We start from the raw sequence: 25,297 nt of genomic DNA on the forward strand, positions 1-25,297 counted from the left end.
CAGGAAAGATGGCCTAGTAGGCTCTAGTCTGGGCCTTGGGAGACCTGGCTTGAGTTCTCTTCTCCTGCACTGACTTCCCATGGGCCAGCCTCTTGGTGCTCCAGTTTCTGTCCACTGTTGATAGTAGCTGCGCCCAGTCTCACAGGGGTATTGGGGGAAGAAATACATCAAAGCCTGGGAAGTACTCCAATACCATAGAATGGGGGCCATAGAAATACTTACCATAGAATAAAAAGGGGCTTAGACACAGGGAAGTCATCTATGCTTACCTGAAAATCCCCTTTCTTCTAGCAGGAAGCTCTGCAAATCCCCTCCAGTGGGTCTCCAGCCTGCCTGGAGCCCAGAACCGGGCCTGTTGGGCAAGGCGTGGGAAGTTGTGGATCAGTCCCTGAACGAGAGAATTGCCACAGCAGCTCTAGAAGAGTTACTTTATTTTTTAATGTTGAAACTGTAAGCTCATTTTGTTCTGTGTCTGCCCAATGCCTGGCACAGCGGGGTCTGGGGCCATGGCTGGGGCTCCCAGGTGCTGTGCCTATACCAATAATAAATTAATTCATCATAAACAATGAGGAATTAATACCCTCCCATTACAGTCAATTACTGCAGTGTACGTATTCTCAGTCAAAAAACACAGCTTTTGAGATACAGTCCCTAGGTCAGATGTTTTCTTCAGCTGGGCGAGATCTATGGCCTTCCCTACTAGAAGGATGGATACTTTGGGGTAAGCATGGGTAGCTGTTTCTGTTTGGCTATACTGCTAGGGGTCACCAGACCTTTACGGTGGGATTTAAATAGCAGCCATTAAAGATTAAAGATGCAACAGGGAAATGACTTGCCTGGACAGCCAGAGAAGGAATGCTGGTGAGATCCACGTGGAGAGTCCTGCCCAGTGAAGGGACCTGATCCATCCTTCCTAACGGGCGCTGAGCTGTTTGCCAGCGAGCACTGGAGGGAGCTGCTGGCCTTTCTGCTGCTTGGAACATGTCTCTGAACTCTGGGCTGAAGCTGCAGACTTCACACTTCCCTGTCTTCAGACCTGACCCCTGCCTCTTCTCTCTCAGGTTAGAGGACGAGAGGAGGTGGCTGTCTGTCCCTAAAGTCTATGTCCTCCAGCCTTGGATTTTGAACCTTTTGATGAAATACGAACAGTTGGAATCCAGAAATACTCAGGTGCCTGGGCATATCCTGAAAGTAAGTGACTGGAACTTGCTGTGCACCACTTGCCTCTTCCCAGCGTCCTGCTGGACGGGGCCATGCTGTGGGATGTCACCGTGGCGTGAGCATTTCTGCAGGGCTCCACTCATTCCGCTCCCCGAGGGCTAACTAGGAGGGCATGGTGCAGGCTCAGTGCCCCTCCCCTGGAAAGGGTTGGGAACTGAGACACATTAGAGGGCTGGTCTTTCCAGCTCCCTACACACCATCTCGCTCTAAAAGTGAACTCCCCTCCGGGGATGTTGTGCAGCTTTCTCCCCTAGAGCCCACATGCCTGCCAGTTCTTTGTCTGGTTCTCTCCCTGCCCCTGTGGTGTTTCTCCCTCGGCTTTGTTGGGTGGGGGTGGGCTGAGAACTCTCTCTTATCACGTGACCCTCCCCTATGTCTAAGCCCTGAAGCCCATGGTGCTGCTGCTCCTTCCATAAGCCTGTGGTGCTCGTTAGACAGCTGGGCAAGGCAGCCCTTTTCCACAGCACTCCCACACCTGCTGCAATGGGATGGCCTCTGAGGTGCTGCCCCTTTCCTTCCTGGACCTGGGTCTTGTCCCACTCTGTTGCTGTTTGAACACAGGATAAAGACAGGTCCCTGCCCTGAGGGGCTTGCAGGGTATGTCTATCTTGCAATCAGGAGTATGATTGCAACACATGTAGATGTACCCAGCTAGATCAAAGCTAGCTCTAGCAAGAATAGCAGTGAAGTCATGGTGGGGCCCTGAGTGGCTGCCTCCCAGGCTGCTGTGGCTTCATTGCTATTGTTACCCAAGTTAAGCTAGCTCCTCAGGTATGTCTACATATGGTGCAGTCACAGCGTAGACATCTCAAGATGTGGAGAATGGGGCAGGAAGGCAGTGCCTTGGCCTCAATAAGACCAGAGAGAGAGAGTGTGCGGTGAGCGTAGTTTGTGCCATTAATGTCATAAGGTAAGATGGAAGCTGTGATGTCTGAGGCTGGTTGAGAATTTTTCGATAAAACTTTTTTCCTTGGAAAACATCAATTCATGTAAACCAAAACTTGTTGCGGGAAAGATCTCATTTCAGAAAAAAGTTTCAGATTTGTCCACGTTTCGTTTTATGCAGGATTGTTGTAGCTGTGTTGGTCCCAGGGTATCAGAGACAAGGTGGGCAAGGGAATATCTTTCATTGGACCAACTTCTGTTGGTGAAAGAGACAAGCTTTCGAGCCCCACAGAGCTGAATATGGGCTCTGCGTAGGATCAAAAGCTTGTCTCTCACCAATAGACGTTGGTCCAATAAAACTTCACCCACCTTGTCTCGCATGTTTCATTTTGACATTTTCGAAACAAAAAGTTCAGTTTTTCAGTTAGAAGCCACAAAGCCCTGGCTGGGATGATTTAGTTGGGGTTGGTCCTGCTTTGAGCAGAGGGTTGGACTAGATGACCTCCTGAGGTCTCTTCCAATCCTAATCTTCTATGATTCTATGAATTGACCCAAACTGATTTATTATTTTTGGATGCTCAGTTAACAAATATTTTTGAGATTTTGTCTTTTTAAATCAACGTAGGAGTGGCCGAATTGGGTCAGACCAATGTCCTTATAGCCTAGTATTCTGTCTTCTGATAGCAGCCAATGCCAGGTGCTTCAGAGGGTGTTAGGGGCTTATTCCTTCACCCACTTACTTCCCTGGTCCTTCTCGCATGAATAGAGAGCAACAATACCCGAAGTCCAAAGGTGCAAACAATTCGATGTTTATTGGGGTGAACTTCCAGCAAGCATGATTCCAGTTTCCTTCCTTAGTGTCCCCCTTCCCAGCTCTGACACCACGGAGCCTTACTTGTGTCCCTGTTCCCATTCCCCCCCTTAGCAAAACATGATTCCAATTTCCCCAAACCCATCCCCTATTCCCATTCTCCCCGCCCTTACTTCCTGATTGACTGCAGACTATACAGTAAAACTTGAGTTCTGAGTTCTGCTTAGCTATACCTTAACTATCATTTTACTGAAATTTAACCAACCAATCCTAACATATTGTAACATGATTATTTAACCAGTTATATCCCACCACCTTAATTAGTTTACATCCAGCAAAATTAATTATACAGCAGACAGGAACAATCACAGAACCAGACAGAGATTATATGGGGACTACAGTGATAGAACAAACACAGAAATGAGGATTTCACATCCCAGCTATTGATAAGTGAGTTCTTGCCAGAGAGGATGCTGTCAAACTAAGTTTCCTTTTACATTTTCTAGGCACTTCCCTTTCTCTGGAGGCGATAGGCATTATCAGAACAGGATTGTATTCCTAACGGCCCAATAGCACCTTATTTGAAAGTGACCAGTTTGGAATGTGAGAAGGTGACCGGTCGCTTCCCAGCTTATGGCTGCCTCTGCTGCTTAGCCAGAGGCCTTAGCCTAATCACAGGGCCTCAGGTTTCAGAGTAGCAGCCGTGTTAGTCTGTATTCGCAAAAAGAAAAGGAGTACTTGTGGCACCTTAGAGACTAACAAATTTATTTGAGCATAAGCTTTCGTGAGCTACAGCTCACTTCATCGGATGCAGGGCCTCAGACTGTCACAGTGAGAGAAGGCCCTTACACTGGCAGACCGTGATTTTGATTCTTTCTTTTATAACTTTATAACTAGCTAAGTGATGATAATACATCTAAATTCTTAGAGTATAGGCCTTTACAGACAGGCCTGAATATCTATATCCTAACAGAGGGAATGAACAGAACAGAGCAATTATCAAATGATCCATCCTTTGTCACCCCTTCCCAGCTTCTGGCAGTCAGAGGCTTAGGGACACCCAGAGCATGGGGTTGCATCCCTGCCATCTTGCTAATAGCCATTGATGGACTTATCCACAATGAACTTACCTCATTATTTTTTGAAACCACTTATACTTTGGCCTTCACATCATCCTTTGGCAAAGTTCCATAGGTTGACTGTGAAGAAGTACTTATTTTGTTTGTTTTAAACCTGGTGCGTATTAATTTCATATGGTGACTGCTGGTTCTTGTGTTATGTGAAAAGGAAGCGTTATTTACCCTGTTTGCTTTCTCCACACCCGTCATGATATTTAGACCTCCGTTATATCCACCCTCAGTCGTCTCTTTTCTAAACTGAACAGTCCCCGTCTTTTTAACTCTCTAGTAATTTTTGTTGCCCTTCTCTGTATTTTTTCCAGTTCTAATTAGGGCTGTCAAGCAATTAAAAAGATTAATCGCATGATTAAACAATCATGGAATACCATTTATTTAAATATTTTTGAATGTTTCCTACATTTTCAAATATATTGATTACAATTATAACACAGAGTACAAAATGTATAGTGCTCACTTCATATTTATTTTTAATTACAATTATTTGCATTGTAAAAAACAAAATATTTTTCAATTCACCTCATACAAGTACTATAATACAATCTCTTTATCATGAAAGTTGAACTTAACAAATGTAGAATTATGTACAAAAATAACTGCATTGTTTTATTTTTCAATGTAAAACTTTAGAGCCTACAAGTCCACTTAGTCCTACTTCAGCCAATTGCTCAGACAACCAAATTTGGTTACAATTTACAGGAGATGTGCCCGCTTCTTGTTTACAAAGTCACCTGAAAGTGAGAACAGGTGTTCGCATGGCATATTTACATGCCAGATGCTCTAAAGATTCTCATGTCCCTTCATCTTCAACCACCATTCCATAGGACATGCAGCCATGCTGATAATGGGCGCTGCTTGATAACGATCCAAAGCAGTGCGGACTGACAGATGTTCATTTTCATCATCTGAGTCAAATGCCTCCAGCAGAAGGTTGATTTTTCTTTTTTGGTGGTTCGGGTTCTATAGTCTTAACATCGGTGTGTTGCTCTTTTAAGACTTCTGAAAGCATGCTCCACACCTCATCCCTCTGAGATTTTGGAGGGCACTTCAGATTTTTAAACCTTGGGTCGAGTGCTGTAGCTATTTTTAGAAATCTCACATTGGTACCTTCTTTGCGTTCTGTCAAATCTGCTGTGAAAGTGTTCTTAAAACGAACATGTGCTGGTTCATCATCCAAGACTGCTATAAGCTGAAATATGGCAGAATGTTGATAAAACAGAGCTGAAGACATAACAGTTCTCCCCCAAGGAGTTCAGTCACAAATTTAATTAATGCATTATTTTTTAGGGAGCATCATCAGCATCTCCTCTGGAATGGTGGCCAAAGCATGAAGGGGCATATGAATGTTTAATATATCTGGCATGTAAATACCTTGCAATGCCATGCAAACTCCTGTTCTCACTTTGAGGTGACATTGTAAATAAGGAGCAGGCAGCGGCATCTCCTGTAATGTAATCAAATGTTTTTGTCTTAGTGATTGGCTGAACAAGAAGTAGAACTGAGTGGACTTGTAGGCTCCAAAGTTTTACATTGTTTTGTTTTTGAGTACAGTTATGTAACAAAAAAAAAATCTGCATTTGTAAGTTACACTTTCAGAATAAAGAGATTGCACTACAGAACTTGTATGAGGTTAATTGAAAAATACTATTTATTTTGTTTTTAAAATGCAAATATTTGTAATAAATAATATAAAGTGAGCACTGTACACTCTGTATTTCTATATTGTAATAAGAAGAGAAGTACTTGTGGCACCTTAGAGACTAACAAATTTATTAGAGCATAAGCTTTTGTGAACTACAGCTCACTTCATCGGATGCATCCTTCTTTTCTTTTTGCGAATACAGACTAACACGGCTGCTACTCTGAAACCTATATTGTAATAGAAATCGATATATTTGAAAATATAGAAAAACATCCAAAAATACGTAATACATTTCAATTGGCATTCTGTTTAACAGTGCGATTAATCATGATTAATTTTTTTAATTGTGTTTCATTCTTTTGAATTAATCGTGAGTTAACTGCAATTAATTGACAACCGTAGTTCTAGTATCTTTTTTGAGATGGGGTGACCAGAAATGCACACAATATTCAATGTGTGGGCATACCATGGATTTATATAGTGGACTTATGATATTTACGGTCTTCTTATCTATGCCTTTCCTAATGGTTCCTAATATTGTTAGCTTTTTTGGCTGCTGCTACACATTGAGTAGATATTTTCAGAGAGCTATCCACAATGTCTTCAAGATCTATCTTCAGTGCTACAGCTAATTTAGACTTCATTGTTTTGTATGTACTGCTGGGATCATATTTTCCAATGTGCATTACTGTGCATTTTTCAATATTGAATTTCATTTGAAATGTGTTGCCCAGTCACCAAGTTTTGTGAGATCCCTTTGTAACTTTTCACTGTCTGCTTTGGACTTAATTATTTTGAGTAGTATTGCAAATTTTGCCACCTCATTGTTTACCCCTTTTTCCAGATCATTTTTGACTGTTATGACTATATATACTCCCACAGTATTCTTGCCAGCAAGTTAAAAAAAAAAAGTATGGATTGGATGAATGGACTATAAGGTGGCTAGAAAGCTGGCTAGATTGTCGGGCTCAATGGATAGTGATCAACAGCTCGATGTCTAGTTGGTAGCCGGTATCAGGCTGGTTTTGTTCAACATCTTTATTGATGATCTGGATGATGGATGGATTCCACCCTCAGCAAGTTCGCAGATGATACTACACTGGGGGGAGAGATAGATACACTGGAGGGTAGGGATAGGATACAGAGGGCACTAGACAAATTGGAGGATTGGGGCAAAAGAAATCTGATGAGGTTCAACAAGGACAAGTGGAGAGTCCGGCACTTAAGATGGAAGAATCCCATGCACCGCTACACGCTGGGGACTGACTGGCTAAGCAGCAGTTCTGCAGAAAAGGACCTGTGGATTATAGTGGACAAGAAGCTGGATATGAGTCATCAGTGTGCCCTTGTTGCCAGAAGGCTAACGGCATATTGGGCTGCATTAGTAGGAGCATTGCCAGCAGATCAAGGGAAGTGATTATTCCCCTCTATTCGGCACTGGTGAGCCCACATCTGGAGTATTGCGTCCAGTTTTGGGCCCCCCACTATAGAAGGGATGTGGACAAATTGGAAAGAGTCCAGTGGAAAGCAACAAAAATGATCAGGGGGCTGGAGCACATGATTTATGAGGAGAGGCTGAGGGAACTGGGATTATTTAGTCTGTAGAAGAGTGAGGGGGGATTTGATAGCAGCCTTCAACCACCTGGACAGGGTTCCAAAGAGAATGGATGTTCTCAGTGGTGGCAGGTGACTGAACAAGGAGCAATAGTCTCAACTTGCAGTGGGGGAGGTCTAGCTTGGGTATTAGGAAACACTGTTTCACTAGGAGGGTGGTGAAGCACTGGAATGGGTTACCTAGGGAGGTGGTGGAACCTCCATCCTTAGAGTTTTTTAAGGCAGGGCTTGACAAAGCCCTGGCTGGGATGATTTAGTTGGTGTTGGTCCTGCTTTGAGCAGGGGGTTGGACTAGATGACCTCCTGAGGTCTCTTCCAATCCTAATCTTCTATGATTCTATTTCGAACAGAGACCCAGCTATTTACCTCTCTCCATTGACCATTTATTCTTATCCTTTGTTTCCTATCTTTTAACCAATTACTGATCCATGAGAGGACCTTCCCTCTTATCCCATGACAGCTTACTTTGCTTACGAGCCTTTGGGAAGGGACCTTGTCAAAGGCTTTCTGAAAGTCCAAGTACACTATATCCACTAGATCAGTGCTACTCAAAGTGGAGCCATCGGCTGCCGGTCTGCACGCACATTGGGGGAAAAAAAAATGGCTGGTCCCCCACATCAGATAGCTTGAGAAGCACTGGTCTAGATCAGCCTTGTCCACCTGTGTGTTGATACCTCAAAGAATTCTAACAGATTTGCGAGACATAATTTCCCTTCACAAAAGCCATGTTGACTGTTCCCCAGCATATGCTGTTCATCTCTGTGTCTGATCATTCTGCTCTTTACTGTAACCAATTTGCCTGGTACTGAAGTTACACAAAGCAGCTTATAACTGCCAGGGTTGCCTCTGAAGACTTTTTAAGAAATCAGCATTACATTAGCTACCCTCCAGTCATCAGGTTCAGAGGCTTATTTAAGCAACAGATTACATACCATAGTTAGGAGTTCTGCAATTTTATATTTGAATTCCTTGGGAACTCTTGGGTGAATATCATCTGGTCATGGTCACTTACTACTGTTTGTTTAATGGTTTTGTTCCAAAATCTCCTCTACTGACACCTCATTCTGGACAGTTTCTTAGCCCTGGTCTACACTACGAGTTTAGGTCGAATTTAGCAGCGTTAGGTCAATTTAACCCTGCACCCGTCCACACGACCAAGCCTGTTTTGTCGAAACAAAGGGCTCTTAAAATTGATTTCTGTACTTCTCCCCGGTGAGGGGTTTAGCACTAAACTCGACTTCACTGGGTCGAATTTGGAGTAGTGTGGACACAATGCGATGGTATTGGCCTCCAGGAGCTATCCCAGAGTGCTCCATTGTGACCGCTCTGGACAGCACTCTCAACTCAGATGCACTTGCCAGGTAGACAGGAAAAGCCCCGGGAACTTTTGAATTTCATTTCCTGTTTGGCCAGCATGACAAGCTGATCAGCCCAGGTGACCATGCAGAGCTCATCAGCACAGATGACAATGGAGTCCAAGAATCGCAAAAGAGTTCCAGCATGGACCGAACGGGAGGTAGTGGATCTGATCGCTGTATGGGGAGGAGAATCCGTGCAGGCAGAACTCCATTCCAAAAGACAAAATGCCAATATATTTGCCAAAATTTCCAAGGGGATGATGGACAGAGGCTACAACAGGGACACACAGCAGTGCCGCATGAAAGTTAAGGAGATGAAGCATGCCTACCAAAAAACAAAGGATGCGAACGGTCACTCTGAGTCAGAGCCCCATACATGCCGCTTCTATGATGAGCTGCATACAATTCTGGGGGGGGCCCCTACCACTACCCAGTCACTGTCCGTGGGCACCTGCAAGGGGGGGAGTCTCACGCAACAGGGATGAGGACTGTGTGGATGAGGAAGATGAGGAGGAGGAGGCTGAGGATAGCACACAGCAGGCAAGCGGAGAATCCCTTTTCCCCAGCAGCCAAGAACTGTTCATCACTCTGGAGCCAATACCCTCCCAAGGCGGGCTCCCAGACCACGAAGCTGGAGAAGGCACCTCTGGTGAGTGTACCTTTTGTAAATATAATACAGGGTTTAAAAGCAAGCGTGTTTAATGATTCATTTGCCCTGAAGACTTGAGATGCATTTGCGGCCAGTATAGCTACTGGAAAAGTCTGTTAACGTGTCTGGGGATGGAGCGGAAATCCTATAGGGAAATTAGGGTGGGGAGGGATAGCTCAGTGGTTTGAGTATTGGCCTGCTAAACTCAGGGTTGTGAGTTCAATCCTTGAAGGGGCCATTTAGGGAATTGGAGATTGGTTCTGCTTTGATCAAGGGGTTGGACTAGATAACCTCCTGAGATCCCTTCCAACCCTGATATTCTATGGTTCTCTCCTGGAGGTACTCTAAAAGCCTTTGGCACGTGGTGGGGGGAGGCCCGTTTATGCTGAGCTGTTTGCATTTGGTTGAGAGGGATCTTCCCTGATACTAGCCGTGGGTGTGGGGCGGTGAAGCACATGTGCTATGTAATGTGAATCGCTTGATTCAGTGTGGAATAGTCTTCCCTTTGTTCTCTAAAATGTATCTTTTTAAATACTACTCTCCCTTTTTTTCCTCCCACAGCTGCAAATGTTTCTACGCTCCTCCTATCATCTCCATCCCAGAGACTAGTGCAGATTAGAAGGTGAAAAAAACACACTCGCATGACATGTTCTCGGAGCTCATGCAGTCCTCCTGCACTGAAAGAGCTCAGCAGAATGTGTGGAGGCAAATAATGGCAGAGTCCAGGAAAGTGTTAAATGAATGCGATGAGAGGAGCACTCTGAGAGGAGGCAGGGTGCAATGCTGAGCTTAATGGAGGAGCAAACTGACATGCTCAGGCATGGTGGAGCTGCAGGAAAGGCAGCAGGAGCACAGACCGCCGCTGCAGCCCCTGTGTAACCACCTGCCCTCCTCCCCAAGTTCCATATCCTCCTCACTCAGATGCCCAAGGACACAGGTGGGGAGACTACGGGCACCCAGCCACTCCACCCCAGAGAATTGCCCAAGCAACAGAAGGCTGGCATTCAATAAGTTTTGAACCGTAGTGTGTCCTTGTCCTTCCCTCATCCACCACCCCACCTGCTGCTTCCCTCCTCACCCACCCCTCCCGGGCTACCTTGCGAGTTTTCCCCCTATTTGTGTGATGAATTAATAAAGAATGCATGATTTTGAAACAATGATGACTTTATTGCCTCTGAAAGCAGTGATCGAAGCAGGGAGGTCGGTTGGCTTACAGGGAAGTAGAGTCAACCAAGGGGGCGGGTTTTCATCAAGGAGAAACAAACAGAACTATCACACCGTAGCCTGGCCAGTCATGAAACTAGTTTTCAAAGCTTCTCTGATGCGCAGGGCACCCAGCTGTGCTCTTCTAATCGCCCTGGTGTCTGGCTGTGCATAATCAGCCACCACGTGATCTCCCCCTTGCTCTCACAGAGATTGTGGAGCACACAGCAAGCAGCAATAACAATGGAAATATTGGTTTCGCTGAGGTCTAATCTAGTCAGTTAACTGAGCCAGTGAGCTTTTAAATGTCCAAATGCACATTCTACCACCATTCTGCACTTGCTCTGCCTATAGTTGAACTGCTCCTTGCTACTGTCCAGGGTGCCTGTGTATGGCTTCACGAGCCATGGCATTAAGGGGTAGGCTGGGTCCCCAAGGATAACTATAGGCATTTCAACATCCCCAACGGTAATTTTCTGGTCTGGAAAATAAGCTCCTTCCTATAGCTGTTCAAACGGACCAGAGTTCCTGAAGATGCGAGCGTCATACACCTTTCCCGGCTATCCCACACTGATTTCGGTGAAACGTCCCTTGTGATCCACCAGTGCTTGCAGCACCATTGAAAAGTACCCCTTGCGGTTTACGTACTGGCTTCCGAGGTGGTCCGGTCCCAAGATAGGGATATGCGTTCCGTCTATCGCCCCACCACAGTTAGGAACCCATTGCAGGAAAGCCATCCACTATGACCTGCACATTTCCCAGAGTCACTACCCTTGATAGCAGCAAGTCAGTGATCGCGTTGGCTACTTGGACCACAGCAGCCTCCACAGTAGATTTGCCCACTCCAAATTGATTCCTGACTGACCTATAGTTGTCTGGCGTTACGAGCTTCCAGAGGACTATCGCCACTCGCTTGTGAACTGTGAGGGCTGCTCTCTTGGTATTCTTGCGCTTCAGGGCAGGGGAAAGCAAGTCACAAAGTTCCATGAAAGTGCCCTTATGCATATGAAAGTTTCGCAGCCATTGGGAATCATCCCAGACCCGCAACACTATGTGGTCCCACCAGTCTGTGCTTGTTTCCCGGGACCAGAATCGGCGGTCCACGGCAGGAACCTGCCCCATGATGTCCAAATTGCCAGGGCCCTTACTTTGAGAGAAGTCTGTGTCCATGTCCTCATCACTCTCGTCACTGTGCTGCCGTCGCCTCCTTGCCTGCTTTTGCAGGTTCTGCACATACTGCAGGATAATGCACGAGGTGTTTACAATGCTCACAACAGCAGCAGTGAGCTGAGTGGGCTCCATGCTTGCCGTGGTATGGCGTCTGCAGGAGAGCAGAGTTGCAGCGGAAGCAGTGGGTGACAATGATGGTTAACAGTCCTACTGCCCTGTCTGCTGACAGCAGTATGGCATCTGCACGGAAAAAAGGCGCGAAACGATTGTCTACCGTTGCTTTCACGGAGGGAGGGGCAACTGATGACACATACCCAAAACCACCCATGACAATGTTTTTGCTCCAGTAGGCATTGGGAGCTCAACCCAGAATTCCAGTGGGCAGTGGAGACTGTGGGAACTGTGGGATAGCTACCCACAGTGCAACGCTCCGAAAGTCGATGCTAGCCACAGTACTGTGGACGCACACCGCCAACTGAATGCACTTAGTGGGGACACACACAACCGACTGTATAAAATCGCTTCCTAAAAATCGACTTAATTTCGTAGTGTAGACATACCCTTATATTTGTCACCACAAAAGAATGGCTCAGGTGTGGGAATCTCCCTCCCATCCTCTTCAGATGAAAATAATTCATTTAATTTCTCCACAATGGCCTTGTTTTCCCTGAGTGCTCCTTTAGCATCTCGATCGTCCAGTGGCCCCACTGACTGTTTGGCAAGCTTTCTGCTTCTGATGTACTTAAATATTTTTTCCTGTTTTTGTGTGTGTGTGTCTTTTGCTAGTTGCTCTTAATTCTTTTTTTGGCCTGCCTAGTTATACTTTTAAACTTGACTTGCCAGATTTTATGCTCCTTTCTATTTTCCTCAGTAGGATTTAACTTCCAATTTTTAAGCAATGTCTTTTTGTCTCTAACTGCCTCTTTTATTCTGTTGTTTAGCCATGGTAGCATTTCTTTTGATGGTCTTGCTGTTTTTGTTTTCTTTATTTGTGATATTCATTTAGTTTGAGCCTCAATTATGTTGCCTCCATGTGGCTTGCAGGCATTTCACTCCTGTGACTGTACCTTTTAATTTCCATTTAATTAGCTTCCTCATTTGTGTGTAGTTCCCCTTTTTGAAGTTAAATGCTACTGTAGTGGGTTTCTTTGGTATTTTCCCCTCGACCGGGATGTTAAATTTAATTCCACTATGGTCATTATTACTGAGCGGTGGTAATCTCAAAATTGTTTGTCAGATGAAAAACTGTTTCCTTCCCAGCTCGAGTGACCCCCCCCTTCCCCTGCCTATGTACAACCCTGAGCTGCTCTCATGCAAACTGATTGCAGGGGAGTTTGCCGCCTGCCTTAGAAATTCCAAACATCTTTTTCTTCACTTGCACCAGTCAGCTGCTCCCTCTTGCCATCTGTCCTGAATTAGCCCCCTTTCCTCTCGTGAATGGGAGCCCCATTCCCCTGCCTCTCTTCTGCATTCCCTCTTTTCCTCTACGACCAGTCTTCCTTCTGCTGTGTTAATTTCGATGTAATAAATGAACCCAGCAAGTCAAAGGCATTAACATGACTGTGACTGTCCGACACTAAATGTTAAGAATGGCTTGGGGTTTTAAGCACAGACACCTGCTTAATCCCAGGGCAACAACAACCAGTAAATTGCTTTAAACCTTTTATTAAAGATACAGAAAAAGAAGGAAAAACAACGAGAGCATTTAGAAAGGAGAGTATGAAGTAAGGCTTTCATTTTAACAGTATCTCTTACTCCCTTTCCCTTTAGCTATAGAAAGTTTCTTATAGGGAAGATGACCTGACAGTTTTTAAATCTTGTTAAAGATGATAGGTGTCCTTTTGGGGAAATATTAAAAAGATGAGTTGAGATGAGCTGCAGCTGTTTTGGTGGAAGTCCAGTCTTGCTTCCTTAAGATAAAACAAGACAAAAGATGGTGAAGAGAACAGCAAAGATAGAAGATGCAGCTCTGTCTTTGGTGCTGACTTTCACTTGCAACCTTATTGCTGGAGAAACATGGACCCGGCACGTGGTCTGATCAGCCACACTGAGACCTGGCAAACTCGTACCAATGTCGGGCTGTTTAGGACATTGCTTTCAGCTGCCTTTCTGGTCGCAGTCTCAGAGCAGTGTTGCAAAAAATGGTATTTAAGCCTGACTCTAGACAGAAGATAGAAAAAGTAAGAGATGGGAAGGAAAAAGACACTTAAGGGTGGGGGTGAGAACAGGAACCTAAGTCTCCCATTCCAGGTGCTGGTCAGGGTTTAGCTGAAGCTTGACTTTGCCAGTTCCCTCTCTCTGGCTGGGGCTGGTCAGAATGCCTTTCAGGACCAGGATGATGAAGGCCCATTGGTGTCATAGCAGATCCCAAGGTTCCAGCCAGGAGGGTAAAGCATGCTCCTTCCAGTCTAGCCATCTCTGGTGCTCTGATCCCCTCCAAAGCCTATTGTTAGGGACCCCAAAAGGAAGTGGTGCACAATAGCCTATCCCCTCATTACTTTGACTACTGGTGAGGCTTATTTTCCAACATACCAATTTTGGTCTGCTAATTTCAGATTCTATTCTTCTTGTGTTTACCAGATATTACCGTAACACAGTCCCTGGGCGGTATCAGACCTCTGTGTCTATGCTAACCTAGTCTGGCAGTCTTTAACGTTTGCTGACTTTTATAAACAATTTCATGTATCAGGCCTTGCTGGATTCTTATAACCCTGGACAGCTTAGAGTACGGGCCTCCGTGCAATACTTCCCAGCTCTGGCTGCTTCCTCTCAAGAGGCCTTTCTGACCCAACCTGGGACTTGCAGGGGCTAGGGTTTGTGTCATGTGACAATGGCAAAGCATCGCTAAGCAAGGAACTTCCTTAGAGCCAGGGCAACAGTCCTGCTCTAATGCTGCCATGTGTCTCACTCTGCTTTCCTGCAGGGCTCCTGCCCACAACCTTCCCTGGCCCCCTTCTGCCTGGCTTCCTGCTGCCAGCGTTCTCCAAGTCTCTGGGTGGTGGGACCATCCCTCCTTTGTCCCTCGCCTGGTTCTCTCTCTTCCCTGCTGGAAGCTCCTGCTGTTACCCAGCCTGTGGAGTAGCACTCACATGACCCCCGCTGTTTCCACCTGCTGCTCCTCCTAAGTATGATTCCCTGATGGGAAGGCATGGGCAGATGCAGAGCTCCTGTGACTTCAGGGATGAATTTAATTCACTGACTTCATGGTGAGTGATCATAAAGGGGGCCCGAGTGTCTGCAGCATCCCCTGCCATGGCTGTCTTGCTGGGAGGGGTGTTGAACGCTAGCTCTGTTCCTCAGGGATGATGGAAAACTCAAGCCCATGTTTGTTTTCTCCCCAATCTCTCGATAGGTTGTGAGTGACTTGAAGGCTGCAGACCAAGGCAGTGCCGCCGTCCTGCACATCTCAGATGGGTCCTACTACATCCGGGTGGTCGTTTCCCCAGAAGCCGTGCAGATGGCGGAATGGTGGGTTTCACCTCGTCTGTCGACCCCTGCTGGGGTAACTGTGCATTGCAGCTGCTGGCCTGGCTCTCAGCAGATTTCATTGAAAGTTGGGTTGGACTAAATCAGTAGCTGGGTGGGAGGCCTATGTGGAAAGCCCAGGTGCTGCTGGAAGTAACTTATCTACTGTCCCAGCACGATGCCTGGAGGTGCTGTGGTGCAAACTGTGCTGCCTTTGAGTCGAGATTTCGACTGAGGTCCTGCTTATTTGGAATCGTTAAAGGTCCAGTGGCGCTTTACACAGGAGTCACAGAGTTTGACTAGGACACCAAGGCTAATGGTAACTTCGGGGGGTTCCATTCTGCCTCTCTAACTTCCATCTGCGGTTTCAGTTGGATCTGGTGTCCTTCACTTCCTGTCCTAAACAGTCTGTGTAGGGCTGCTGTATGTGCTACCCCCAACATGGGTAAAGGGATATTGGTCTATAACCCTCCTTGGGACTCTGCTGGCTACAAGCTGGTATGAGGTCTAAAGAGCTGGGTTCATTTTGCTCAGCAGAAGGTTTGAAAGTCGCCCCATTCTTCAATTTCATTTTCAAAGGCGGAATTAAAATTTTTGTGTGTGAAAAATTTGGGAATTGGACCGTTAGGAAAAACAATGGAAGGAAAACACTTCTGTCATTTCTGCAATGTTTCCTTTCTACGTATCCACTAGCTCTAAGCTAAATGTCTGTCTGCTGGTGGAAGAGAAGACATGGCAGCAAACGTCCTGCTGATGTTCTTAGTGTCTTGCTTCCAGAGACAGACATTGCCCCTGATCATTTTCCAAGCCGGGGGTTCCTCCTCGCTTAGAGAACTGGGTGTCCGTGCCAGAAATACTCGCATCCCCAGACAGCAGAAGATCTCTGTGAGCGTAGGTGGAATTAAGTGAACATTTATAAGCCTCCTGTTAGAAGCCTTAGTCCGATATACACTCATCAGAGCTAGTGGTGCTTCTGAGGCTCCGCTGGAGAGTCCCTTGCTGTCTCACAACAGGGTTTCCCCTGTAGTTCCCATTCTCACAGTTGAGGGAGTCTCCCACTGGCATCTCTGTCTCCCAGTCCCTCCTTCCCTGCAGTCTCCTTTTGGGGAGGCAGCAGCAGCCAGTCGCTAGGCATTGGAGTCGCAAGATTTGAGTTCTGGTTCCAATTCTGTCAGTGTCTCTCTGTGTCCTGGGGCAGGTTACTTCCCCTCTGAGCCTTCATCTCCTCATCTGTAAAATGGGGATAATACCAGCCTTGGTAAAGGGGTTTGCGAGCAAGGCAGGAAAAGCTTTATGTAAGCGCGAAGGATGATTGCTCCTGTGGCACTGGGTGTTGCCTGGCTATATAAGTGCATCTGTGCGCTGGACATTAGCTAACAGCACTGGGGCAAACCACAGGTTTGTGTTAGGGTCAGACTTGAGGCTGCCACTGTGGCTTAGCCTGAATTTCTCAGTCATGCAGGCAGCAATTCATCCCTTGCTGATGTAAAGCAGCTCATCTACTGCAGGATTCTGCCTCTTGCATCATCAGCCAGTGCTTGCCAGTTCTGTATCCCGACTCTGTTGCTGCAGCTGAATCACTGCTCAGCCTCACTCTTTTCAGGCATGCACCAGGCTAAGCTCTGCAGCAGTGACTATTGGAAAACTCTTGGGAGAAAGCCTCATGTTCTGAACATGGGACTGGAACATGTACATTTTAATCCTGGCTCCACCACTGAGTCGTGCCATGGCATTGAGCCAAATTACTTAACCTGTCTGCCTCAGCTTCCCCATCAAAGGTGAGTATGTATTATAATGCCACATTTTACAGATGGGAAAAATGCCATGCCCGTTGTCAGTAGCAGAGTCACGAATAGCATGCAGGCCATACAGCTCTAAGCACTGTGGTGCTGCACTTGGGATCGCTTTGTTTGATGGTTGCCCAACAGGCTGATTTCTAACAGCGCCACTGAGTTGGAGCAGCGGTTCGAGTCCTCTTGCAGACCGTCACCTGACTGCTCATGCACGTTTGAGACCATTTGTCACTCACAAACTTGTTTTGCTGCTCTCTGTTTCCTAGTGTTCAACTGCAGTCCGGGTTCTCCAACATCATTGGCAGGATTATCATCTTGCAGAAGTACATGGTGTGCTTCCAGGAGGAGACCAAAGCGGTAAGGCTCTGTCTATCTCAATGGCCATGGGATCCACCAGCTGAGCAAAGTGATGGGGGTCATACTCTAGGGCTGACCCTGTGCCCTGCTGTCTGGATATTCTAATGCTCTTGGATCCCGCTGAGATGCCTTGTGTTGAACAGGCAGCTGCCCTCACCAAGGGTCTAGAATCAAACGTAAGCTGGGCGTAGCTCCCCTTGTGCAGCAGGAAACCGTTTGACTCGCTTTGTTGTGTGGCTGAGGTGTTCAGCAAATATTACAACATTGTGATGGGTTCCCTCCGTGGTGCCACCTGGAATGGGGTACCATTGAGCCTGCCTGACCCACCAGCCTGGGCTCACTTTACATTGTACTGCTGTGACAAGCTCTCAAGCCCCCTCCAGCATGCATGCAAGTAGGGATACACTCAACTGCAGCACTACACACACAGATTCTTTAACCAGCCCCTGCATGGGAAGGCAAAGCTAAGGCACCTCCCAGTTCCTAAGGAACGCACTGGGGTGCCAGGGTGTCATAGACCTGATAGCAAAATAGTGAGGAGGAGAATGTTTGAGGGAAGAAGGGGATTTTGAGGAGGGGAATTGCGCTATCTGGGAAAGGAATGGAATCTGGACCCTCAAGGGAAGGAACATGAGCCTCTCCACACATCCACACACAGCCTCTGGTTCACCCCATGTTCACAACAGAGACGGATGGTGCACATGTAAACTCATTCTGCTCAAGCAACACGTTGAGTGACCCCCAGTAGCTGCTGCCTGCCAGGGTCTCCAGCCATGTTTACAAGGCTTAACCCTTGCTTTGAGCTAGAGCAGGAGTGGCCTACCTGTGGCTCCAGAGCTACATGCGGCTCTTCAAAAGTTAATATGTGGCTCCTTGTATAGGCACCGATTCCGGGGCTGGAGCTACAGATGCCAACTTTCCAATTTGCCTGTTCAACTCCTGGCTGTGCCACAGGCCCTACCACCATTCCACCCCTTCCTGCCCCCTTCCCTGAGCCTGCCATGCCCTCACTTCTTCCCCCTCTTCCACAGAGCCTCCTGCACACCATAAAACAGCTGATTGGGAGGTGCTGGGAGGGAGGGAGGGAGAGGTGTTGATTGGCGGGGCTGCCAGTGGGTGGGAGGCACTGGGAGTGGATGGGGGGCTGCTGACAATGGCTCTTTGGCAATGTACATTGGTAAATCCTGGCTCCTTTTCAGGCTCAGGTTGGCCACTCTGGGCTAGAGAGTGGAGCTGGTGCCTTAAGCCCTGACTCTTTTTGCCTCGGAGCACTAGGTGGAGCTCCAGAACTAGTGCCTCCAGTGCAGCCCCTGCGCGGGCAGGTGGATGGTGTGGGCCTTCCCAGTATGACCTCTCCTGAAGGGCTGGTGCTCCTTCGCTAGGGGACCAGCTCCTAGCTGTGTAGTCAACAACGGCCTCTGCTCTCTGGGCACACAGGCAGGCAGCCTCCTGATATTTCATCGCCTTGTGAGGCTCACTGAGCTGATGGCTGAGGTACTGCAGAGAACTCCTCTTCACCACTCCCCCTCCCCCCTCCCCCACCCCCTGAGTGTCTTCCTCCTGAAGGGTCCCCCACCTTCCCAAGGGAATACAACCCTCCCCAGCTCCCTGTCCTTCAGCAGCAGGCCCTTTCTTGGGCCTGGCTTGGCAGCACACTGCTGTCACTCTGGCTCTGCCTTTCAGCCGGGACTCGCCTCTCATGGTGCCTCCAGTCCTACACCCCACCCCTCTACCTTATATGTGGTCGGCGCCTGGCACTGCAGCCCTGCGTTGCCTCTCCCCAGGCTGCCTCCGGATCTTCAGATCCATGCCTGCTGCTGGTCTGGTTCTTTGCTGCCCAGATGTCTTCTTTGCAGCGCAGTGGGCCACGCCTGCTATGAGTCCCTGGGACCTGACAAACATCTCTTATGCAAAACAGCCTCTTCTGACATGCTGGGATGCAAATGAGGCCATCCTATGCCCCGGGGGCAGACATGGGGACTGTTTGTTGTGGATGCACCACCTGGGTATGGAATATTCTGGAGGGCATGGGATGGAGATGGGAGTACAGCCTCCAGTTGCTGACCGTTCTGGATGGGAGTAGGGGTTTCTTCACGTAGAATGTTCTGGGGTGTCACCTGGGCACAGAAAGTCGTGGAAAGGGTGAGGGGGGTGGAGGGCATGGCAATGCAGCATGTCTGATATGGAACGGGCCTTGATGGGATGTGGAGAGACAGTGACGGCCTGTCAGTGTGTTACATTATGGATGGATGTGGCAAAGAACCGGTGAGTATCAGAGAACATTTGGAATGAGGAGACAGCATAGATCATTATGGATGCGGTGGGATGAGGCATGGAACGTGGGGGATGGGGCACGGAATGTGGGATGGGAGGGCGGGGGCTTGGGTGTTGGGATGGGGCAGGTCACATGGGGGATGGGCGGGTGGGGCATGGCACGTGGGGGATTGAGGGGGGCCCTTCGTCTGTTTTACAGAAATTTTTTGTGCATTCCAGACCTGAGGGACGGGGTACCTGGGAGGGTGGAGATCTCTGGAGAGGTCTGTGTCCTGGTGTCGCGGGAGCCTGACTCCAAGCTCCCTATGCACACCCATGCCTTGCTTGTGGGGATGAAAGGCAAGGGTCAGGTGACTTAGGGTATCATAGAATCTCAGGGTTGGAAGGGACCTCAGGAGGTCATCTAGTCCAACCCCCTGCTCAAAGCAGGACCAATCTCCAATTTTTGCCCCAAATTCCTAAATGGCTCCCTCAAGGATTGAACTCGCAACCCTGGGTTTAGCAGGCCAGTGCTCAAACCACTGAGCTATCCTTCTCTCCAATAGGTAGGGGCAGTGCCAGGCTCTGGAGAACTGCCCCTCAGAAAATGGGGTTTGTGAGGGGAGGGAGGATGTGGTGGCCGGAGGAAGCAGGCACTCCCAATCCCATTATACCCTCAGTTCCTTGGTGCCTGTGACACAATGCCCGTCCCATGGTGAGGTGACTGCTTGTCCCCTGCTCCACATGCAGCCCAGGAGCTTTCCCAGAATCCTTTGCAGCAGTTGGCCAAGAGCTTTCTAGGCACTCCTTGGCCTGTCTCCGCCGTGGGGTCCATCCCTCGGTGAGGGGCTGGCCAGGGAGTGCATCGCCTTGCTCCAGCCTGGCTTGCCAAACTGGCCTGAGGCTTAAGGTGACCAGACAGCAAGTGTGAAAAATTGGGACGGGGGTAATAGGCACCTGTATAAGAGAGAGCCCCAAATATTGGGACTGTTCCTATAAAATCGGGACATCTGGCCTCCTTACTGAGGCTGGAGCAGGTGTGGGCCCTACCCTGGAGAGGGAGTCGGTCTGCAGGTGACTAGGCTGTATGTGGAGGCAGCAGACGGGGACAGGCAGTGCTCAGAGGTTTGTGACTTGAGCCTGAGCAGCCCAATCCTTTCACGCTCCAAAAACCACAGCGGGAATGTTTGTGGATGCCCCAGCTAGAGCCGAGGGGAGGGAAGGGGTGCGTGGATGTGTTTGCTTGCGGTATATTATTCAGCCACTGGTGTCGGGTGTGTGGTTGGTCGTGGTACATGTATTCAGACACTAGCTGGGTGCGTGTGGTGCGTATGTTGTTTGGACACTGGTGTGTGTTAGCTTGCAGTAGGTTATGTGGTACGCTGTTCGGATACGGGGGGGGGGGTGAGCTTTCGGTTTGTTGTTCAGCCACTAGAGGGCTCTGTGCCCTCAGGCGCTGCAGCCAGGCCCTGCTCCCTGGCCACCAGGCCGGAGGTGGCTGGGCCCGGGCTGAGGGGCGCCCATGCACCTGGAGCGCTTTCCTTTAATGCCCACTGGGGGCAGGCTGTCATCCCACATAGCTGGGGGAGCCCCAGAGAGGACTGAGGCGAGAGGGCCCCCTCTCCTGCTCCCTCCAGCCTGTGACCGGCCATGGCCCCCCACCCTTCGTATACCCCTCATTTGCTGAGGGGCCTGGTGGAGACACTCCCATTGCTCCCTGGGCTCTTACCCCCAGTGCCCTGGGGGGGCTGAGGAGGAGCCCAGAGCCGGTGCCATGGGGAGCAGGTGGCTTTGCTGTGCACCCCACGCCTGACACTGCCTGTCCGTCCCTTCCAGGAGGAGTGCGAGTTCTACCTGTCCGTCCATCAGTTCATCGTGTTGCCCTTGCAGAGGCAGAGGATGGAGGCGCTGAACTGGTAAGGCCCTCTGCTTGTGCGGCAGCTGCCAGCGCACACTTCCCCCCTCGCTGAGTTTGCAGCTGAGGATGTGGGCCCCATGGGGATCCCACATCCTCAAGGCAAAGCCAAGAGATTGCAAACGGTGCATCAGCTGGCCTGTGTGTTGCATGGCTGTGCACAGGGATGATGCCAGAAAGACCCTAGTATCGCACCCTCCAACTTTTAATTTTATCACCCCTCACCCCTACCTCTAGGAGCTTGTGGGGTTAGCAGCTGCCAGCTTCTCTTTCCTCTGCCCCCCTCCCCCCCGCCACCTGGGAAAAGGAAGCCAGAGGGGTTGTGCAGCTCTCGGTTCACTGGGGTGAGTGCTGCAGGGGTGCACCAGCCCTCTGCTTACAGGGGAAGAGGTTAGGCCTCTTGCTTGTGCTGAGGGATCAGGTTGTTCGCAGCATATCCAGCAGCTCTGATTGACTCTCTTCTTCCCCTGCCTGCAGGAGACAGGGAATGGGGAAGGGCAGCCGTTAGCTGGGAATTTCCCTGGAGAGCAGAGTTTTTCCCTGCAGGCCTGTCACAGAGGCAGAAAACCATCCTCTGTGTGGGAACTGCATAGAGTTGGTGGGTCTGGGATCCCATCTGCCTCTTTACCCCTCAGAGGCCCTGTGGCAGCGCCCCTCACTCAGTCTGCATGCAGCTCACGGCATGTCCATTTCTTGCAAATTTATGGTGGGTCATGGAATTGAGGCCCTGGCTGCGGATGCTGTGAGAAGCTTCACCCATCATATGCTTTTTGGAAAGCAAAATATATATATATGAGAAACTCTTCCCAGACAAGGCTCTGGCCGGATGGCAAGTTTGCTAAACTGCATGCTCAGACTCCTAGCTCTTCCAGGGATGATATTTTTGTGCCTTTGCTATGGTCTTGGAAGGAGTAACTATCATTAACCATTTTCACAGATAAACTATGTGCTTGCACAAGATCACTTTAGGCAGAGCGGGGCATAAAGCCAAGGTCTCTAACAGAGCAGAGTTAAGTTTCAACCACTTTGCCACACAACCTTCCATAAGGAACTTCTCCAGTGAGATGCCTTTGTGACCCACACTAACACAGTACAGGGCTGGATCACCCTTTAGCAAGTAGACCATGTACAGAGGTCTGAGTCTACTACTACTTCCGTGCTAAGAGATGTGGTCCTTCAGGTCAAGTGGGCGAGCCTCTTATTTTTACATCCAGCAATCCCAGGTCCAGTCCTCACAGAGCACCTGAGCAGTGGCACTGGGCTGGGCTCTCTCACCACAATCTTCTCTGAGGCTGGGAACAGAAACTTAGAACCCTAGGCCAGGTTCTCAAAGTGTTTTTAGGCACCGAACATCCATTTATTTCAATGGGAGTTAGGCACTTAAATACCTTTTGGGGATCTCAGCCCAAATGCCTAGTGTCCCCTTGCAGTCCCTCAAATACTTGGAGTCAGACTTGGGTTACGGTTTTTTTAACTTCCTCTGCAGCATGAGAAGTGGAGATCATCTGGTCATATCTCACTTAATCTCCTGCCACTGCCGGGGCCTCAGATATTGATTCTCCTGGGTCCATCCTGTTCTCTGCCTGTGGCCCCAGTAGTTTAGTCTCCTGATGACTGTAATACTTTGATGTAATTATGGTTGTTGGATTTACTGTGCAAGTGGCTTGGTGTGTTGGTGGCCTATGATAGAGAGGAGATGGGACTAGATGATGGTCCCCTCTGGCTTTGAACTCCAGAACACTACGATTTGTGTACGCTGCTAGCAATATGTGATTGGCCGGTCCATAGCTTGTTAGCTCTTCAGGGCAGCCACTGTGTCTTCCTCTGTGGCTGTACAGTGCCTAGCCCAATGGGGCTCTGATCTCAGTTGGGTTCTCTATTGCGAGCTCCTGCCCAAGAGGCTAAAACCGCCTCGTTCACTTTTTGAGAGAGTTGGCCGTAGGGTGGCACGCTCACACGCAGTGAGGTGCGCACGGAGGGCAGAATTCAGAAGACAGACTAAAAATCACAATTGAATCTTAAAACTCATGATTTTGGGGCTAATTTTATAGAATCATAGAAACGGGCTGGAAGGGACTTCAAGGGGATCATCTAGGCCAGCCCCCTGCCCTGAGGCAGGCCCAAGCAAACCTAGTCCAACCTGTTCTTAAACCTCCAGCAACACGGATTGCACAACCTCCCTTGGGCATATTGCAGAACTTAACTACCCTGAGAGTTAGAAAGTTTTTCTTATATCTAACCTACATTTCCCTGGCTGCAGATTAAGACCATCACTTCACTGGGCATGGAGAGCAATTGATCACCATCCTCTTTATGAAAAAAGAAAAGAAGTACTTGTGGCACCTTAGAGACTAACAAATTTATTAGAGCATAAGCTTTCGTGAGCTACAGCTCACTTCATCGGATGCATCCGATGAAGTGAGCTGTAGCTCACGAAAGCTTATGCTCTAATAAATTTGTTAGTCTCTAAGGTGCCACAAGTACTCCTTTTCTTTTTGCGAATACAGACTAACACGGCTGCTACTCTGAAACCGGTCATCCTCTTTATAACACTCCTTAACATTGTGAAGACTGTAATGAGGGTCTCATTCAGTCTTTTCTCCAGGCTAAAGATGCCCAGTTGTTTTAACCTTTCCTCACAGGCCAGGTGTTCTAACCCTTTTTGGGGTGTCTGACTCATGGGTTTTGAACCTGCAGGGCTGGCCATTCTGCGCTCCCTGCAGAACCCCTTAGTACTTCTCTGGTCCAGCTACTTGGGCACTGCAGAGGTTGAAGGCATGTAGTCAGTCATTGAGGCTTTCACTAGCCCCCTGTGTGATGGTTCTCTAAACCCCTTATATGCCCCGTGTCCCTGTTTTTCGCTGGGGGTTCTCTGTAGCTCTAAACTGCTATTCTCCCCCGGCTTTAATCACATCACTCTTGGAGGAACTGCGCTGATATTGGCCAGTTTGCCAGAGGGAGATTCTGTGCAAGTTAGTTGTGGCTATCTTTATGACCATCCCACGTGTTCTAGCTCATCTACTCTTTTGGGGAGAGGATGAGGAAAGAGGAAGATGAAGCCTTCAAGGAAATAGCGCTGCTTACTACAGCAAGGGCAATGCCTTGTGTGAGCGTGTGGGGTAGGCTGCGGCACCAGTAATCAAGATTCTTTATTGTTCCAGTAATCAGGAGCCCTCGATCCTCCAGAAGATAAAGGAACTGTGGCAGTGAGTACATGGCCCAGTTATGGTGCCATTTTCCCGACTTGCCAAGATCTGTGCTAGATCAGGGCATGGGTAGTGCGACTAGTGAAAGGAGGTACATGTTTACACAGCTCCCAGTGTGTGGGACTCCTGTGTCACAGGCTGAGATTGAGCTTGGCAGGAATCACCAAAAAAAGCTGGTTTTCATGGCTGAGCGTGTTCATAGTTGGGATGAAATGTTAAGGTGTGAGCCCTCATGCTTCAGGGCATGAGGAAACTTCCCCTACTGGCCACGTATTCCTCCTGAGCGAGCAGTGGCTTGGAGGGGTAGAGGGACCATTGCCTTGCTTGTGAATGGCTCCCTTAGGATGCAGGAAGGCAGCTCCTGCTCCGCTGAGACCATGCCTTACAACTTCCACTGCTCACCTCCTATTTGGGGTTTGTTGCTGAAGAGCAGCACGCTCCCCACTTCATATCCCCTGAGGAGGGAGTTGGGCTGAAACAATAGGGTTAGCTCCCCTGTGTCTCAGTGCAAGCATTGCACCTGGAAGTGTAGGGCTAGCACGTTCCCGGAAAGGCCCATCTCCTCAAAGAAGTGCAGTGCTTTGCTTGTAGCAAATTGGTATGGTGAGCCTGCCAGAGT

At 48.6% G+C, this 25,297-nt stretch overlaps 1 protein-coding gene across 8 annotated transcripts in view; it reads left to right on the forward strand.

Moving 5' to 3' along the window:
- LOC119841033 overlaps nucleotides 1-25,297 on the forward strand; it is a 37,242-nt gene that overhangs the window by 3,689 nt on the left and 8,256 nt on the right. For 7 of the 8 annotated variants that reach the window (XM_038367949.2, XM_043495391.1, XM_038367950.2 and 4 more), the window contains 5 exons: nucleotides 1,062-1,191; nucleotides 15,042-15,157; nucleotides 17,214-17,304; nucleotides 21,394-21,473; nucleotides 24,634-24,678. In XM_038367949.2, the coding sequence (XP_038223877.1) occupies nucleotides 1,062-1,191; nucleotides 15,042-15,157; nucleotides 17,214-17,304; nucleotides 21,394-21,473; nucleotides 24,634-24,678 (462 nt within the window). The remainder of the gene's footprint in view (nucleotides 1-1,061; nucleotides 1,192-15,041; nucleotides 15,158-17,213; nucleotides 17,305-21,393; nucleotides 21,474-24,633; nucleotides 24,679-25,297) is intronic. The other variant, XM_038367953.2, reaches the window with a different exon arrangement.

The sequence above is a fragment of the Dermochelys coriacea genome, chromosome 12, assembly GCF_009764565.3.
Source record: "Dermochelys coriacea isolate rDerCor1 chromosome 12, rDerCor1.pri.v4, whole genome shotgun sequence".
NCBI lineage: Eukaryota > Metazoa > Chordata > Testudines > Dermochelyidae > Dermochelys > Dermochelys coriacea.